Genomic DNA, 17309 nt, shown 5'->3' with positions numbered 1-17309 from the left:
AATGTCTGATCGTCTGTAAATGCTGCATTATATAAATGATTATTAGTAATAGTATTACGCTACATGATTTATACAAATGAAATATGATTTAATCTATAAAATACATTGGCAACAAAATAAGGAAAAAATGGTTCATTATGTGTAAAATAATGTTCTGCTAATGTTCATACTGGCCTGATTAGATAATTAGAAAATAGTCCAGGAAACCCACAAAATAATGTAATATCATATCTGCCTTATTACATAAATCATTTGGTTTTGTCAGATAATATAAACTCTGAAACACTGGTTGTATATTTTGGTTTTTAGTAGAATTTTAAAAAAATGTACAGGATTAAACAATATGGCTGATTTCTTCCAAAAATGGTGCCACCTCTATCCCCAGGTTGTTTGTGATATTGCAGCTCAGCTATTCTCCACCTTTAGGAAGCTGAGTTGCAGTATCAGGGCTTATTTACATGGGCATATATCGGACGGGTTTTCACGCCCAGTGGATATACACTGCCCCTCTGATGCATTGGTTTATAATGCATCAGTGCACAGGAGTGTATCTCTGCAGCGTAAAAGCGCCCGTTCTGGCGCTTTTATGTCGGCAGCAGCAGCTGCATTGACTCCTGTGGGAGCCAATGACAGCTGCGGGAGACTGCTAAACTCTGTCCCCCTTCTCTTCTCGTCTCTGCCCCTTGCCGCTGTTTGCAATGGAAGGGGAGGGGCAGAGCAAGTAGTGACATGGGGCGGGAGCTCAGCACTCTAGCTCCCGCACAGTCCCGCCTCATCCCCTTGCAGAGAGCCCAACGGCGTAGACGCCACCCTGTGCATCACACGGTAGCGTATATCGTCCAGATGTTTTCACGGCCGAACGATATCCGCTCATGTGAATAACCTAAGAAATGTTGCCGTTTCTGAAAGAAAACAGACATGATTTTCTAATTTGGAAAAACCCATGTAACTTAGGCTGGGCTTAGATGACCATGTGTGCCGGGGTGCCACACGTAAACCTGCTTCACGTGGGCATGCAGCAAGTAGGCAAAGTCGCCAATCCTGATGCACTATCTTGACATGTATGCGCATATAATACGCGCCAAGATAGAACATGCTGCGATTTTTTCCACACGAGTAATACTCACAAAAAAAAAAACGCTGGAGTGAGCTGCCCAATAAAAATCAATGGGGTATTGGCATTGGGGAAAATATGCCTGTGTGAGAGTGGCTGTAGGGTGGTCCAGGGAGCAGGGAAGGCGAATCCCCATGGCCGAACAGATCCATCTCAGGATGGACCCAAACAATGCTAAATGTACCCCATTGACAGAAGAAAAAGCGCTCCATGCAAGTTCAAACCCAAATGTGAATCCCCCCCCCCCAGCCTCATTCACACAGCTGTACGCGTAAAATAGTGCATGGATCACGCAGTATTTTGCCGGCCTGTGGAGCCAGTTCTTTTTAATTTTTAATTTCCCGCTCCGTCTAATAGTGGCGTTGTGCCTGCAACGCCGCACATATGCAGTATATTGCGTATGGACAGCATTGAATACACTTCCCATAGAGAAGAATAGAGCTGTTTGTGCGTGATACGCAGTGAAATAGAACATACTGCGATTTTTTTTTTCACGCGCGTATCTACACGCAACCAATGCACGTAATGTGAATGGATCAATAATCAATGTACTTTCATTGACTCCATTCACCACATATCATATGGTCGCGCACCAATAAGTGGTGAAATCATGATCGTGTGAATGAGCCCTTAGGCTTACAGAAATTCTAGAAGCACAATAATAGCAGCAACACCACCGATAACAATAATATCTAATATTGACCAACTACCATCAAAAGGAGTATGAAAAAATGTTAGCATCGGATTACCTTATTAGATCGATAGGCTGATATTTGTAGAACGCTCCATATCGCGCCCATTCTTTGTGTAAAAGCTACAATTACAAAAATAAATCAATACAAATGATGACATATGATAGAATGTGAACTATAACTGGATGGCTCAGTCAATAAATTCTATTCATTCTGAACACAAAGCTAAAATAACACGCCTACCATTATTTATTGGTTGTACCAGCCGAAAAAAACATCATGTCAATTATATTTTTGAGGCTTCTTTCACACCAGTGTTTTATCGTGGCTCAGATGGGCGATTGTCCCATGCATAAAATCAGCCGGACAGAGAAGATAGCGCACACACTGCGCATTCCGGACCGCCACTTTTAAGCGATGTCGGAAAAGATAGGACTTGTCCGATCTTTGCCGGAATACATCGGCCGTTCCCATAGACTCCTATGAGAGCTGCCAGAAAAGGGAAGAGGGAGGGAGTTTAGCAGTGTCTTGCATTGCTAAAGTCCATCCCCCTCCCTTTGCCGCCAGCTCTCATACGCTGGGGAGTGAGGGGGAGGGAGTTTAGCATGGCTAGCTCTGCTAAGCTCCCACCCCGTCCCGCCAGCCCTAAGATCAATGTGCAACATTTTAGACTAATGATGCACAAACTACACTGAATGGCCACCTTATTAGCCACACCTGCCATTTCATGATTTGAGCTTCCCTCTATGGCAATTAGAAATGTTTTTTAAAAAGTTTTTTGTGGATCACTTGAAAAGTTGAGTAATCCAAGTGACTTTCAAGGAGGCCTGGTAATGGAGCTACAGTAGACGGGGCCAGGATATCATATACTGCCAAGCTCGCAGTATACTCCCATGCAGCGGTGTGGAGAGTGTACTGAGAATGGGGTAATCAGGAAAAAACATCCAGTGAAAAGGGACCCTGTGGATGTAAACTATTTGAAAGGGGTCAGATAAAGATGTCAAGAATAATTCTGAAAAACACGGCAGTGCAGAGTTAGGGTCCATTTAGAAGGGACCAGTGTCGGGCAAACAATGCCCAACAATCATCCCCGCATGTCCTCGCTCATGGAGCAGCCAGCAGGGGACCGGGCAGCTGCAGGAGATTTTTCTCCTCGCGCTCCCCCACCCCTCTCCATTGACTTAACATAGTGGCAGTTCAGTACTGAACGGCTGCTATTTACACTGAGTGATCAGCTCATCGTCCATCGTTTATGCTGCATAAACGATGGACGATGAGCAAATCGCTGATCGTTAAGTGTAAATAGCAGCCGTTCAGTATTGAACGGCCGCCATGTTATGTCAATTGAGAGGATCGGGAGAACGAGGAGAGAAATCTCCTTCCCTCCCCACCCCCCGTGAGCTAACGATACTAGCTCCTGTATGTGCTAGTATGTGCAAGGACGAGTATCGGCCATCGTTTGCCTGACATTCGTCGCATATAAATGGGGCTTTAAACAAATTACAGTTGGATACCATGCTGGTGCTCCAACTAATATCTCCGAACACACAGCATGGCGTTCTTTAACACAGCTCGGTTATAACAGCAGATGAGCACTTCCAGGCCATTGCTGTCCAAGGAAAGAGAAAGACGGTGCAGTGGGCAAAAAAGCACAAAAATGGATCAGGAAGTGGAAAAACGTTGCCCGGTCAGATCCAGATTTGTGTTGCACCTGCTGATGGGAGGGTCAGAATTTGGCATAAGCAGTATGAATCGATGAACCCTTCCTGTCAGCTGGTCAGTGAATGTCAGCACCTCCATCTAACTTGCAGCAACTAGCAGAAGTTCTCCCTAAACAAGTTAATCACAGATCTCTTTACATTCCATTAGTGACTTTCATGATGGGGAAAAAAAATTCTGAAATGTGAACATTTTAACAATTCAAAAACTGATGGAACAATCTTTTTGGTCCTACTTGAATGAAAGCAAAAAAAGAAATTAATTCAAATAAGAAAAAAAAACCATCCAAAATGTGCAAAAAATATACTAGAATTGAGAATTCAGATAGGAAAAATATATTTTTGATTTTTTTTTGTTTAAAATAGTACAAATCGTTATACTATATTTGTGTCTATTTTTTTTTATATGAATATATAAACTTTGACTTCCATTCCCTTCATGATCACATAACTTAAATATATGTCATGCAGTCACTGTGGTGTATAGAGTGAGCCTAGAGGACGAGCTTCCTCCATACCAGGCAGGTGCTGGTTGTTTTCAACATCTAACAGTCGAGGGCCACAATCAGAGCTAACAATGCTGACTACTGCATCTAAGCAGCAAGCGGGGGGGAGGCCGCTCAAATATCCCCCACCCATAACATGATCACGGGGGTGCTGATGGCTTACCATGGCAGCCCGGGGCCTAGTGTAGGATTCCAGGAGAAGGGGGCACATGTACGGATGTATATTAGGCCATGCCTATGGTACGGTTTTAGAGGCCACAGTACAATATACTACAATACAGTATATGGCATGATGGATTAAGTCCTATAGCGGTACAAGAAATGTAAAAAAAAAAGTTTTATAACATTTTTTAAAATATAAAAAAATATTAACCCCTTCATGACATGGCCTATTTTGAGCTTAAGGACGCAACAATTTTTGGCGGATTTTCTTCTCCGTTTATCAAAAGTCATAACTTTTTTATTTTTCCATCGACGCGGCCGTATGAGGGCTTGTTTTTTGCGTGGCGAACTGTAGTTTTTATCGGTGCCACTTTTCGGTACATAGACTATATTGTAAAACTTTTTTTTTTTTCTTTAATGATAGCAGGGAGAGAAAACGCATCAATTCTGCCATAGATTTTATTTTTTTTTTTACAGCGTTAATCATGCAGCATAAATGAGACATTCCACTTTTTCTGCGGACCGGTACGGTTACAACGATACCAAAATTCTTACATTTTTTTTAGGTTTTCCCACTTTTCTGCAATAAAAACCCTTTTTCTTGGAAATCTTTTTTTTTCTAAATCGCTGTATTCAAAGTCCTGTAACTTTTTTATTTTTTGATGTACGGCACTCTATGAGGGCTTATTTTTTGCGTGACAAGCTGTAGATTTTATTGGTACCATTTTGGGGTACATATGGCTTTTTTGATCACTTTTATTGCGTTTTTAGTGAGGCAAAATGCTAAGAATTAGCATTTTGCCTCAGTTTTTTAGTGTTTTTTTTAGTGTTTTTTTCCGTGCACAGTCAAAAGCATGTGCAACTTATTGTACACGTCGTTACGGACGTGACAATACCAAATATGTGGGATTTTATTTTTTTTTTACCTTTTTTTATGCTAATCTGAGAAAAAGCATAAAAAAGTTTTTTTTTTACTCTTTTTTTACATTTTTTTAATTCATTTTTTTAATCTTTGTTTTTTTTACACTATTTGAGTCCCTCTGAGGGACTTTAATCACTGCCCTGATGATCGCTGTTATAAGGCATGGCAGAGCTACTGCTCTCCCATGCCTTATCGCTTATACAGCGATCCTAGGCATAGGCAATACAGGACGCCAGTGATCTACTTAGATCGCGGCAGGGAAGGGGTTAACAGCGGGGGCGCAACTCCGATGCCCCCCAGCTGTAGCAGCGGGACGCCGGCTGTGACTGACAGCCGGCTCCGGCTGCGGGATAGCGCGGGATCATATGTGATCCCGTGCTATCTCCAGGACGTAAGTTTACGCCCTGTTGCGGGAAGTACCCTGCTTCCAGGACGTAAACTTACGCCCTGCAGCGGGAAGGGGTTAAAAGTTGAAAACTAGAGATGAGCGAGCATACTTGATAAGGCAAACTACTCAAGCAAGTAGTGCCTAATTCGAGTACCTGCCCGCTCGTCTCTAAAGATTCCGCTGCTGGCGCAGGTGACAGGTGAGTTGCGGCAGTGTGCAGATCTCCCCTCCATTCCTCCCCGCTCTCCCCCACCGCTCCCCGCCCCCTGCCGGCACCCGAATCTTATTTCTTCAGGACCCTTATTTCTTGGCCAGTGTGGAGATCTGGTTCAAAGAGCGTTTCTTACGATGGACAACCTATACTGCATTACATAGACAACCCACTGATATAACTGGCACTGTATGTATAGTTCCTTAATTTCTCCCTTTGTGAAACTCGAGAGAAATAAAGCACTTGATGCCAGGTTTCTGCACCAATTACAGCCGATTGCAGGAGGTCCCGGCAGGGGAGGCACTTTTTGATTACCGTCAAAGGATCCTTCTAGCAACCCCTTTAAGTTGATTAATACAATATCTACCCCACATCTGCTCATCATGGTGCAGTCACTTTATATGGAATGTATCTATACAAGTTGAACAACGCTACATCTACATAAATGAATGCCGCCCCCCCATCCCTTCCAATCTGATTAGTGGATTTCAGGAAATTAAACTCTGGAACGATTACACAGATCGGAAACAGATGAAGAGTAGAGGAACGGTATTGCAGGTTTTGCGACCTGGCAGTCATGTGTGAATAATCAGCTGTGTATTTTTGGAAGAAGCTTTTATGTTTTTTAACACTTCATAAAAGTACCAAAAATTTCCTGCAACTTATAGGAAAAATATTAGCATCCTTGTAATATTAAAGAGACACATACCCTCAAATATCTCTCCAGTGATCCTAGATTAAAGCAACTCTCCGGTCTTGGACAAACAAAGATGGCCAAACCACTTCTTTAGCTACCTGATGCATACTGTACATTAGTATACATCGGTACTGTAAGACATTGTTACTCTGATTGGTCAGTGTTGCTCACATGGGCAACACTGGCCAATCAAAGCAGCATGTAGTGTCTTAGGGCCCTTCTACACGGGCTGAGAAATTGTTAACATACCTGCGATCAGCGAGAATCTGAACGAATATCATTCAGTCTAAATGCAGGCATGACTAAACGACTAATCGTAAATTTGTTTGCTGTTCACTTTCTGTTTCTGCGTGCATAAAATCCAAACGACGGATCAGCTCATATAAACAGGCAGTCTGTCAGGCACTCACTGAGCAATGATCGCTCCTGTGTAAAAAGTAAGTAAAGGTAAGGTTCCCTGGTGCAAGCACCGAGTCATGACTGACTCCTTGAGTGATGTCACATTGTGATGTTTTCTTGGCAGACTATTTTTGCGGGGTGGTCTGCTATTGTCTGCCCAGTCTTCTTTTTACCCCCCCCCCCCAGTAAGCTGGGTACTCATTTTACCAACCTCAGAAGGATGGAAGGCTGAGTCAACCTTGAGCCGGCTACCTGAACCACACAGGGATTGAACCTGCAACCCTCCAGATGCATTTCTGCTGCCCTAACGCTCTGCGTCTCATGAGGCTCCTTCCTGGGTAAAAGCACCGGAACAGTTATTGCTGGGATGACCTGTGGGGAATCTGCACCCAACAGGTTTTCGATTGTGAAAGTAGCCTTAGACGAATGATGCATACTAATACACAGTGTACATTAGATAGTCAGAGAAGTAGTGCAGCCATATTTGTTTGTCCAGGATTGGGAGGTCACTTTAACTATTATTTCAAGACTTGATTCATACCTCCTGAATGGTGGACTCACTGTACCAATGAATACCAGTGATAGACCCCACTGACTTGAATTAGCATCCAACAGGTTACATTGTGGTTTCCATCGATTTGACAGAAGTATAATGTTACATCTACTATGTTTTAGATTGAGTCAGTTCTTAAATTCAGAGTTCTTTTTGGGCAACAAGATGGAAGCAATTTATGATATTCATGTGCCAGCAATTAAAAATATGGCATTGGATCGAACAGTATATTTATGAACCCGGATGTTGTTTTCAGCTAACGGCAAGTTCATCACCAAGGTGGCTGCCCTATCTATAAACCTGGTGTACAAAGCTCTATAGAAGAGACTGCTTGTTAGGCAATGTTGTAGCCATTTATTTTCAAAAACTTTATTGGGCTGACTATATCAGACGGGGGTATATTTACTTAAAGCAGCATTGCATATACCAGTCTAAGTAAACTATGTGTCGGTGTTAGTGTGGCAAATGTATTAAGAGTAGAGATGAGCGAGCGTACTCGGAAAAGCACTACTCGCTCGAGTAATTTGCTTTATCCGAGTATCGCTGTGCTCGTCCCTGAAGATTCGGGTGCCGCTGCGGCTGACAGGTGAGTCGCAGCGGGGAGCAGGAGAGAGCGGGCGGGAGAGAGGGAGAGAGAGATCTCCCCTCCGTTCCTCCCCGCTCTCCCCTGCAGCTCCCCGCTCCGTGCCGGCACCCGAATCTTCAGGGACGAGCACAGCGATACTCGGATAAAGCAAATTACTCGAGCGAGTAGTGCTTTTCCGAGTACGCTCGCTCATCTCTAATTAAGAGCCTCTTAATATATTTGTTGCATCTGTAGTACTACAGTGCGTCAGGCTTTAACCTACACCAGCTACAAGCTGGTTCAGGCTACTGGGGCAGTTGCTGGCATAAATTACAGCAAATCTGATGAGCCATGCATGGCCACATTTCCATATGGCAGGCCCCATCCACTTTTTTAAAAAGTGGCGGTCCCGATATAAAATCGAAAAAAATAATTTTTTTACTTGCACTAAATTTGCAATTTTTTGGGCACTAAAGTATTGGTGCAACTGGTATAATACATATTCCCCATACCTCCTTCTCGTTTTGCCTGAATAGACAGTACAGTAAGTGTGTGCGCTTTATGGCAGCTGAAACTAATAGTCTCAGAAATATGTCAATAAATGATACTTTATCTAGGAAGTGATGAAGCTCAGCCCCTCCCCAGAAGAACTGGGAGCTACGAGGGAGCTGCCTACAGAGCCTCATTAAGGTCTTCAGCAGTGCAATACACCTGTCAATGCCTGCCCATTAATTATAATGAGATGACTCTGCTTTACCTGTCCCAGTCTTTGCAGCAAAGCTAAAAATAAGTGCAGAAAACAGGAAAGCTCAGCCTACTGTGTGTTTCAGTGGCTAGTCATATGGGCGCCTGGTGGGAGGGGGTACAGCACTGAACTACTACTTATGCTTATTGTAACACTACCAAAGTGGCTACCTGGAGCTCATTGTCTACAGATTTATATAATTTCCATTTAGTTCACGACTAGGTATACACGTTAATTGACATTAGCTTCCCCTAGTGGCATTCAGTGGGAATTAGGGCCTATATTGTAGGGCACAGATGAATGCCATTTTAAGTATAGGGGTTAATTATATCTTTGTTTACTATTAGAGATGAGCGAGCGTACTCGGTTCGGGTGTTTTTGAACTCGAGCACCGCTTTTTCCGAGTAACTCACTACTCGGACGAAAAGATTCGGGGGGCGGTGTGGTGGAGCGGGGGGTAGCAGTGGGGAACAGGGGGGAGCTCTCTCTCCCCCACCACTCCCCTCTGCAACCCCCCGCTCACCCCCGGCGCCCCCCGAATCTTTTCGTCCGAGTAGTGAGTTACTCAGAAAAAGCGGTGCTCGAGTTCAAAAACACCCGAACCGAGTACGCTCGCTCATCTCTACTTACTATGCATTGTAGAAATTTCAGTATCTAGAACCTCAGTTATTCTAGAAGTTTCCTGCCAGAAACTTTGTCTAATCAGTTCCACTATGTGGAATTCAGAGGCCGAATATATTATCCTAATTAGACTTTAAAGCAAACATTTAGAAATAATTCATTCCAGGCTTTCTATTGTGGTTGATATAGTAATTGCTGATATTGGATCAGATACTGCTTGCCTAAGAGATATAAGGATATTAATATGAAGAAGTCAAATTCTCAATAGTCAAATGGAAGGAGTTTTGCTTAAGTGGGGGGTGACAAAAAGGGAGGAGCTTTTTCCAATAGGTTGGGTAACAATACACGATATACGAAATATATATAAAAAAGAAACGCCTTACCATCCTCTCATTCATTTCACCCTTGTTGTGATCATAGTCCCCCTAGAAATACAGTAAATCGATACATTGTTATGGTGTTATTAAGCATACAGTATATGAATTCGATTAGCCCAACACCAGCTAACATGCCTCCCAACCATCCTGGATTCAACGGGATAGTCCTAGATTTCAGAGGCTGTCCTGCCGTCTCAGGTGGCAGGAGATATGTCTTGTTCTCCCTTTTCTTTGCCCCATGAGCTCCCCCCCCCCCCCCCTCCCAAAATCAGTTCCCTGCTCTTCAACCATAGTCATTTATACGGAAGTCCATTGTCTTTCTTCACCTTTCACAAGGGGACTCAGCAGCCGCATAGCACCACTGCTTCTTTCCCCGACTCCGGACAGTTGGTGAGCGGCAGTAGCCTATGTGCAGAGTAATGCTATGCAGCTGCTGAGGAATGAAGAATGAATGAGGAATGAAGAAAGATGACAGACTTATGCTATTGACTGAGGTGGGGAAGTAGGAGCCCGGGAAGGCGAGGAGTGGGAGCACTACTAAGAAGAGGCCTATTATGTAGTGGGGCCATAGAGAGGAGCACTATATCAAAGGGCCACAGTAGGGGGTACTATATTTGAGGGACCACAGAGGGCAGCACCATATGAAAGGGATATAGAAGGGAACACTAGTGTGGGGCCATGGAGGGTAGCACTATAAAGTGGGCAAGGGAGCATTATTAATAGGAAAGCACTACAACTAAGTGGGAACATGAATAAGAAAGTATAACTAAAGGGGGCCAAAGAGGTGACACAATAACTAAAGGGGTCATAACTATTTTCTGGGGCCACAAATGTGGCACTAGTACTATCAAGGATTCTTAAGAGTTTCATTGGGAGTAGAGATAGTGTAGGCAGACTGGAAGAGATAAGGCCTGGCTGGAGGAAGTCATCATGACAGCCTGAGTCTAGACAGAGATGAAAACAGTTAACTCCATTCAGAAAAGGGGATACCTGCGATCACTGGAGGTAACTGCACTGTAATCACTATCACTGTGTAGAACCAATAATTGACTAGTATTTAAAAGTATACTGCTACTGTGAGGGGTCACTGAGGAGCAGTAATACGGTGAGGTAGTTACTAAGGGGCACTTTTACTGTAAGAGGTTCAACTAAGGGGCACTATTACCATGAAAGGGTCACTAAGGAGCACTATTACAATGAGGGATGATTGAGAGGTACTATTAAGCTTCTTTCACACCACAGTTTTACCTTCAGCACTGATTCCTTCTCAGGTTTCCAACTTCTAGGCAGAAAACTGCATAGGAACAGAAACCTGGATGGAACAATACTGGTTACTGTAAGAAATGGAGACCTCTTTGGTGTCCGTTTCACAAGGTTTCTGTCCCTGTCAGTCTTTTTATCTGAAAGGAAAAGTGCCATCCTTGGGTTGACATCCACAGCTTTCTACAAAGAAACCCGAGACTGATCGCTAGCAGTAAATATGTGTATACATATATACCCTGTTTCCCTGAAAATAAGACATACCCTGAAAATAAGACATAGCATGATTTTCCAGCATTTTTGAGAATGCAAAATGATTTTTCAGGCTTTTTGAGGATGCTTGAAATATAAGCCCTACTCCAAAATTAAGCCCTGCTAACAGTTTATTTAAAAAGGCAGCTATAAATGTAAAAAAGTTAAACCTTTTTGAACAAAAATTAATATAAGACACTGTCTTATTTTCAGGGAAACACGGTAGTATGTTTCTAATTAACCTTGAATTGGGGGCCTTACAGCAAGAGAATTAAAAAAAATATAGCCCCCCCTTGTGGCCGCCACAAAGTTTTTCTTATCAGTTGCCACTTAAATAACAAAAAATCCCCAAAAGTTGTAGTAGATGTCTTTGACTTCCTATTGGGCATATTAAGACAATGAGTAGATTTTTGATAACACAAGCACAACTTACATCATGTAGAGGAAACGCTGAGTCGTAGACATGGTTAGCTATCAATGTGGTAATACCTTTAAAGGCAAGAAGAGATTATTGCTGACATGCAGTATATAACATGACAATACAACACTTTTTTAATACTGAAGCAAATTCAGATAGAATGTTTTGAACTAGGATGGCAACGTACTGCTCATATTTTATATAACCATGGCATATGGTATGTGAGACAAATTCACATTGAAGGAGAAATGGAACTTAAAACTTTAATTATTAGCAACCACAGAGATGCCTAGCTGGAAAGTCAAAATAATTGCATTGGCTATTCATTTATTAACTCTTTCCAATCCAATTTGGTTTCCTAGGGGGCTTACTCTTTTTCTGCCATTATACAACAGCGCTATATGCTGGCTAAAGCCAGTACTGCATGAGGTGACACGTTGGATAGGCTCCGACAGCAGAGAGGCTGGCAATATACAGTAAGAGAACCCCGGCGGACGTCTTCCAACATCGGAGCTGTACAGCCTTAAATCATAATGTCTTCAGCCATCAGACAGTGGATTGGAAAGGGTTAATAAGCAACACTGCAACGATTCAGCACGTTTTTGAGAAGCAAGAGGATTATATGATTTTTTTGCAGTCTTGCTTGAAGACCTTGTATAAGACATGGTTTACATTCAGACGTTTTGTCTCTGATAATCTCCAGAGTAGCAAAGAAGATTGGACTCTTTAGACATCCATAGAAGATATGGGCCAACTGGTTCAGGAGCAGTGATTTCCACTGACCTCCTTGAAGCTGTGATTGGGGTATGTAATTATCTAATCAGTGTTGTAGACAAAAGAGAGGGGATGCCTTAGCAAATATCAAACTGGCCACAACTTTGTAGTGCCACCTAAAACCAAAGTGTCCGTTCCCTTCTCCACCTCCTTACTATGATCCTTGGTCCAATTGCCCACCTCTTTGTTGCTAACAATGCCGTTTCTCTTCTTTTAGGGGCAGGACTTCCAAATTCAAAGGGGATGAAACCAACTGTCCACCTAGATACAGCTTAAAGGGCAACTAGGGTTACATTCAAAAACTAAAATCCTCAGAGTAGGCTATCAGTACGTAATTATTGAAGGTCCATTCTTCAGAACACCCATCAGTTATCAGTATGAATGCTGTCAATGCGTATCAGACATGATCTGGAACACCCACTGATCAAAATAAAGGGCATAGCCAATGTACGATAAGTGATGAAGAAGCTCTGTGATCTTTTTTTTTTTTTACTGTTGATTGTATGGGGCCATAACCCTACTGAATCGCAACTGGTAGTTTACCCAAAGGATAGGCCATCAGTATTTTTTTCCCCAAAATTGTTTTCCAGCCCTGACTCTAAACATATATGCTCATCGAAGAGTGTATAGTGCCACCAACTGAGAATGGGCACGGTCCATGTTACTATGTTGGCGTCTACCAAGCCGTAAAGTTATTTAATATTTTCTGGAATTTAGGGCATAAAAGCTCAGTGTAAAAGCAAAATGCTTGCTTCATCGAACAGCATCAAATGTCATGAAACCTCACAGGTAGTCCTGGAGCATATTTCCTTATGTCAAGCCAACACCATAACTGCTTTTAGAGAGTTGAGTTCACAATTAGAATGTGTAAAGCCAGTAAAAATAGAGTTGAACACAAGAGCAGAAATGATGGAAAGATTGTATATACTAAATTCACCTGCATGTATAATAATGTGTCAGCAAAATATGCTCTATTATTGGTCCAAGGGCTATGAAATACTGGAAAATGCAATATCAAGATCATAAAATTCTAGACAAAAACATTCAAAAAGAATGTACCCAGAGAACGGAAAATAGACCTATAGAAATATTTCAATCTGCCTTAGAATGAACTAGTTGGATGGTAGTAAATAAGTTACGTACTGTGAAATGAAAAGGAGGTCCCCTATATATACTGTACCTTCAGAACTACCGTATTTATCGGACTATAAGACACCCCAGGTTTAGACAGCACAAAACAATAAAAAGTATTTCATACTAATCTGAACATCTCTAGGGGTCTAACAAAGAGGAGGGGGGGGGGGGGGGGCTACCGTCAAAAACGGTGATGTGCTAGTATAGAAAAGGGGGGTGATAGTGAACAGTCCGCTCCTATTAAACCTACTGTGTCTATTCAAACAATGACACAAATTCACATTATACACATTCAAAGCACTGCTGCATGAACATTGTACAACACACAGCTCTGCAGCATTCACATACACACGTACAGTTCTGCTAAATGCGCACACACAGCAATGCTACATACATACACACACATACAGCTCTGCTACATACTCACACATACACACACCTGCAGCATGTTAAACACTGATTTTAAAAACCCTTAATCCCCATATCCAAGTGTAGTAATACATGCCCTCCCTCTAGCTGTGTAGTGGCCCAGGGGTCCTACATGGTAGCCACCCAGTCACCTGTTCTGTAACACCTAGCTATGTGCCCCCAGGAGATAAAGAAGGTGCTATACAGGGGAAAAAACCCTGTTTTCCCCTTTCTTCTCAAGCTTCAGCTAAACTGCTTGGCTCCTTATTGGCTGCTTGATTGGTAGAGGGGGGTGGTGAAAGCCAGGAGTGGGAAAAGTAGCAGCGGAGCGAGACAGGATGTGGGCGTGATTGGAAAAAGTGCAGGAGTTAGGGCAGGAAGAGAAAGGAGTTAGGTGGGAGAGTTGGTAGGTGGCAGTCAGATGAGGAGGACGTGAGAGGAGGTGCAGTAGCATGAAGTAGATTTAAAGTGCTTCAGTGGAGAAAGCAAGGACTCTACAAGTTTGCTAACAAGCTGCAGTGAGGAGGATAGAGTGTGGGATCCATCAACACAACGGTGAGTTGCACAAGCCGCTGATAGCAGTGAAGCCAGGGAAGTGTAAAGTGGCCCATAACTAAAACTATCTTCACTAGCTGCAAAACAAGCACCAGAGTAACCTTACAGATAACTAGGACTGTGGGAATTCCTCTGAATAACCTCTAAGAGAGAGAGAGAGCGTTGAAGTTTTCAATTGTCTTTGCATCATAAAGGACAGTGTGGAGCAATGTTAATATCTACTGTCAATTGCTAAGAACTTTGTTGTCACCAAAGTTGTACTTCCAAAGCTGAGTAAACTGATTATCTCCAGTTTGCACAATAAGGCTACAAGGACTTGTGTCAATTATTTCTACACTCATTCTTGGAGTCTGTTAACATAGAGATACTGGCATCATGTGACAAATCACCATTCATTAGTTTGGACTTTTATGCTCTTTTTGCCACTATTCGCAACTGAGCCAGGCACTTTGCCGCAATTGCCGGGAGGGATCGCAGAGCCACCCGTGACAACCATCTTGTTTTCCCCATGGTCTCTCCCACATTGGCGCGCCCCGCTCGGATGCTGCTGCTGCTTCCTGTTCATGAGGTTATGATATAATCTATGGTTCTGCTGCTACTACAATACCTTTGATCTTTGCTGCTGTCTTTCCCTGTGTGTACAGAAGAGGACTGTACACTGGGGGGGGGGGGGGGAGTTTTTTGAGTGATCTCCAGAGTTGTGTACTGGAGGGGATTGATCTGGCAGAGAGAAGGAGGACTATGCAGCCCGATGATCAGTCAGCGAGTTGTATCAGCGCACTGCCTTATCATTAAAGGGGTTGTCCCGCGGCAGCAAGTGGGGTTATGCACTTCTGTATGGCCATATTAATGCACTTTGTAATGTACATCGTGCATTAAATATGAGCCATACAGAAGTTATTCGCTTACCTGCTCCGTTGCTGGCGCCCCCGTCGCCATGGTGCCGTGTAACTTCAGCGTCTAATCGCCCGATTAGACGCGCTTGCGCAGATGGGTCTTTTCACTTCGGCTCGGCTCGACAGCAGTGGTGTTCTGGCTCCGCCCCTTCTACGCATCATCGCGTAGCTCCGCCCCGGCACATGTGCCGATTCCAGCCTCCTGATTAATTAATTCCTCCCTTTCCCCAGTCACATTAGAAAATGAAAGAAAAGGGTTAGCCCCAAAAGTCACTGCACCCATCTCGCTCTTTTTAGATACAGTAGATGCAAAAGCCGATTTTTGCTATTGCCCTTGTCTTGAAAATTAACATGTTTTTTTTTTTTTTTTAAAGAGTTATATTACTTCATTTAAAATGTATAAATCAAATATTTAACAAATAAAATCACACATACCCATACTGTATTTGGCCTTTGTACAAGATGTTCTCTTTAAAATTTCATGTACCTAGCAAAAATACAATTATAAATTAGCTTACTCATAAAGGCTGGTATATACAGTATATGATAGATAGATAGATAGATAGATAGATAGATAGATAGATAGATAGATAGATAGATAGATAGATAGATAGATGATAGATAGATAGATAGATAGATAGATAGATAGATAGATAGATATGAGATAGATAGATAGATAGATATGAGATAGATAGATAGATATGAGATAGATAGATATGAGATAGATAGATATGAGATATTAGATAGATAGATAGATATGAGATAGATAGATAGATAGATAGATAGATAGATAGGAGATAGATATGAGATAGATAGATAGATAGATAGATAGATAGATAGATAGATAGATAGATAGATATGGGAGAGATAGATATGAGATAGATAGATAGATAGATAGATAGATAGATAGATAGATAGATAGATAGATAGATAGATAGATAGATAGATAGAACATAGTAGCATGTAAGGCTGAAAAAAGACATATGTTCAGCCTATTACCCCCAATGTAGATCCAGAGGAAGGCAAAAAAAACCAATGAGGCAGAAGCCAATTTTCTTCATTTAACGGAAAAATTTTCTTCATGACTCCAATCCGGCAATCGGAATAATCCCGGATCAACAAGTCTTTTGAAGTTATTAATGATTATAACATATAGTAATAGAAGTAATTTTTTTATATGCTAAATAGAGATGAGCGAGCATGTTTGGTTAAGGAAATTACTTGAGCGAGCATCGGTCTTTTCGAGTAACTGCCTATTCGTCCAAAAAGATTCGGGGGGCGTCGGGGGTAAGCGGGTGGTTGCAGGGGGAGTGGGGGGGAGATATCTCCCCCCCGGCTCCCCCCTTTTCAGACGAGTACGCAGTTACTCGAAAAGACCGATGGTCGCTTGAGTAATTTCCTTAACCGAGCATGCTCGCTCATCTCTAATGCTAAATAAGGTCTATAAGGTTATTTGTAAATCAACCCATTAAAGACAAACCCTTGTGGGTTGAGATGGTTATTAACGGAGCATTTAAAGCCCAATATTCTGTCCGAGCCCGGTATCACTATAGGAGCCTCAGGTATTCTGGTGGGTTAGACTGACTTTGGACACAATAAAGGTAACACTTTTAAGTTTCCTATACTATTTTCAACCATCTCTATATTGTTCAGCTACCATTAACGAGTTTCAACGGCCACAATGAACACAAAGTAGGCCCAGCTATCTGGTCAAAATATTACTGTCTGCAAAACTTGAAACACTTAATACTTCAGACATACTTACTATTCGACTGCGCGTTGCATTGTCAAAAAATGTGTCCTTGTCTTTGATATTATACCTAAAATACACCATTAATATTTTTTGGATGACTTGTGTAAATTTTACAAATTATAGAAAAACTTTTCAAAAAGATCACCTCTTTGAGAAGATCACTCCCTTATCCAAACCAGATTTTGGCAG

At 42.3% G+C, this 17309-nt stretch overlaps 1 protein-coding gene across 2 annotated transcripts in view; it reads right to left on the bottom strand.

The window, feature by feature from the left end:
• Positions 1 to 17309, bottom strand: part of ANO2 (anoctamin 2) — a 270743-nt gene that overhangs the window by 149976 nt on the left and 103458 nt on the right. For both annotated transcript variants that reach the window (XM_066590524.1, XM_066590523.1), the window contains exons 6-10: positions 17133 to 17187; positions 15803 to 15854; positions 11616 to 11671; positions 9677 to 9718; positions 1864 to 1928 (exon numbers count right to left, since the gene is read on the bottom strand). In XM_066590524.1, the coding sequence (XP_066446621.1) occupies positions 1864 to 1928; positions 9677 to 9718; positions 11616 to 11671; positions 15803 to 15854; positions 17133 to 17187 (270 nt within the window). The remainder of the gene's footprint in view (positions 1 to 1863; positions 1929 to 9676; positions 9719 to 11615; positions 11672 to 15802; positions 15855 to 17132; positions 17188 to 17309) is intronic.

This window comes from Eleutherodactylus coqui, chromosome 2 (genome assembly GCF_035609145.1).
Source record: "Eleutherodactylus coqui strain aEleCoq1 chromosome 2, aEleCoq1.hap1, whole genome shotgun sequence".
Classification (NCBI taxonomy): Eukaryota; Metazoa; Chordata; class Amphibia; order Anura; family Eleutherodactylidae; genus Eleutherodactylus; species Eleutherodactylus coqui.
This window is presented reverse-complemented; position numbering and strand designations above follow the sequence as displayed.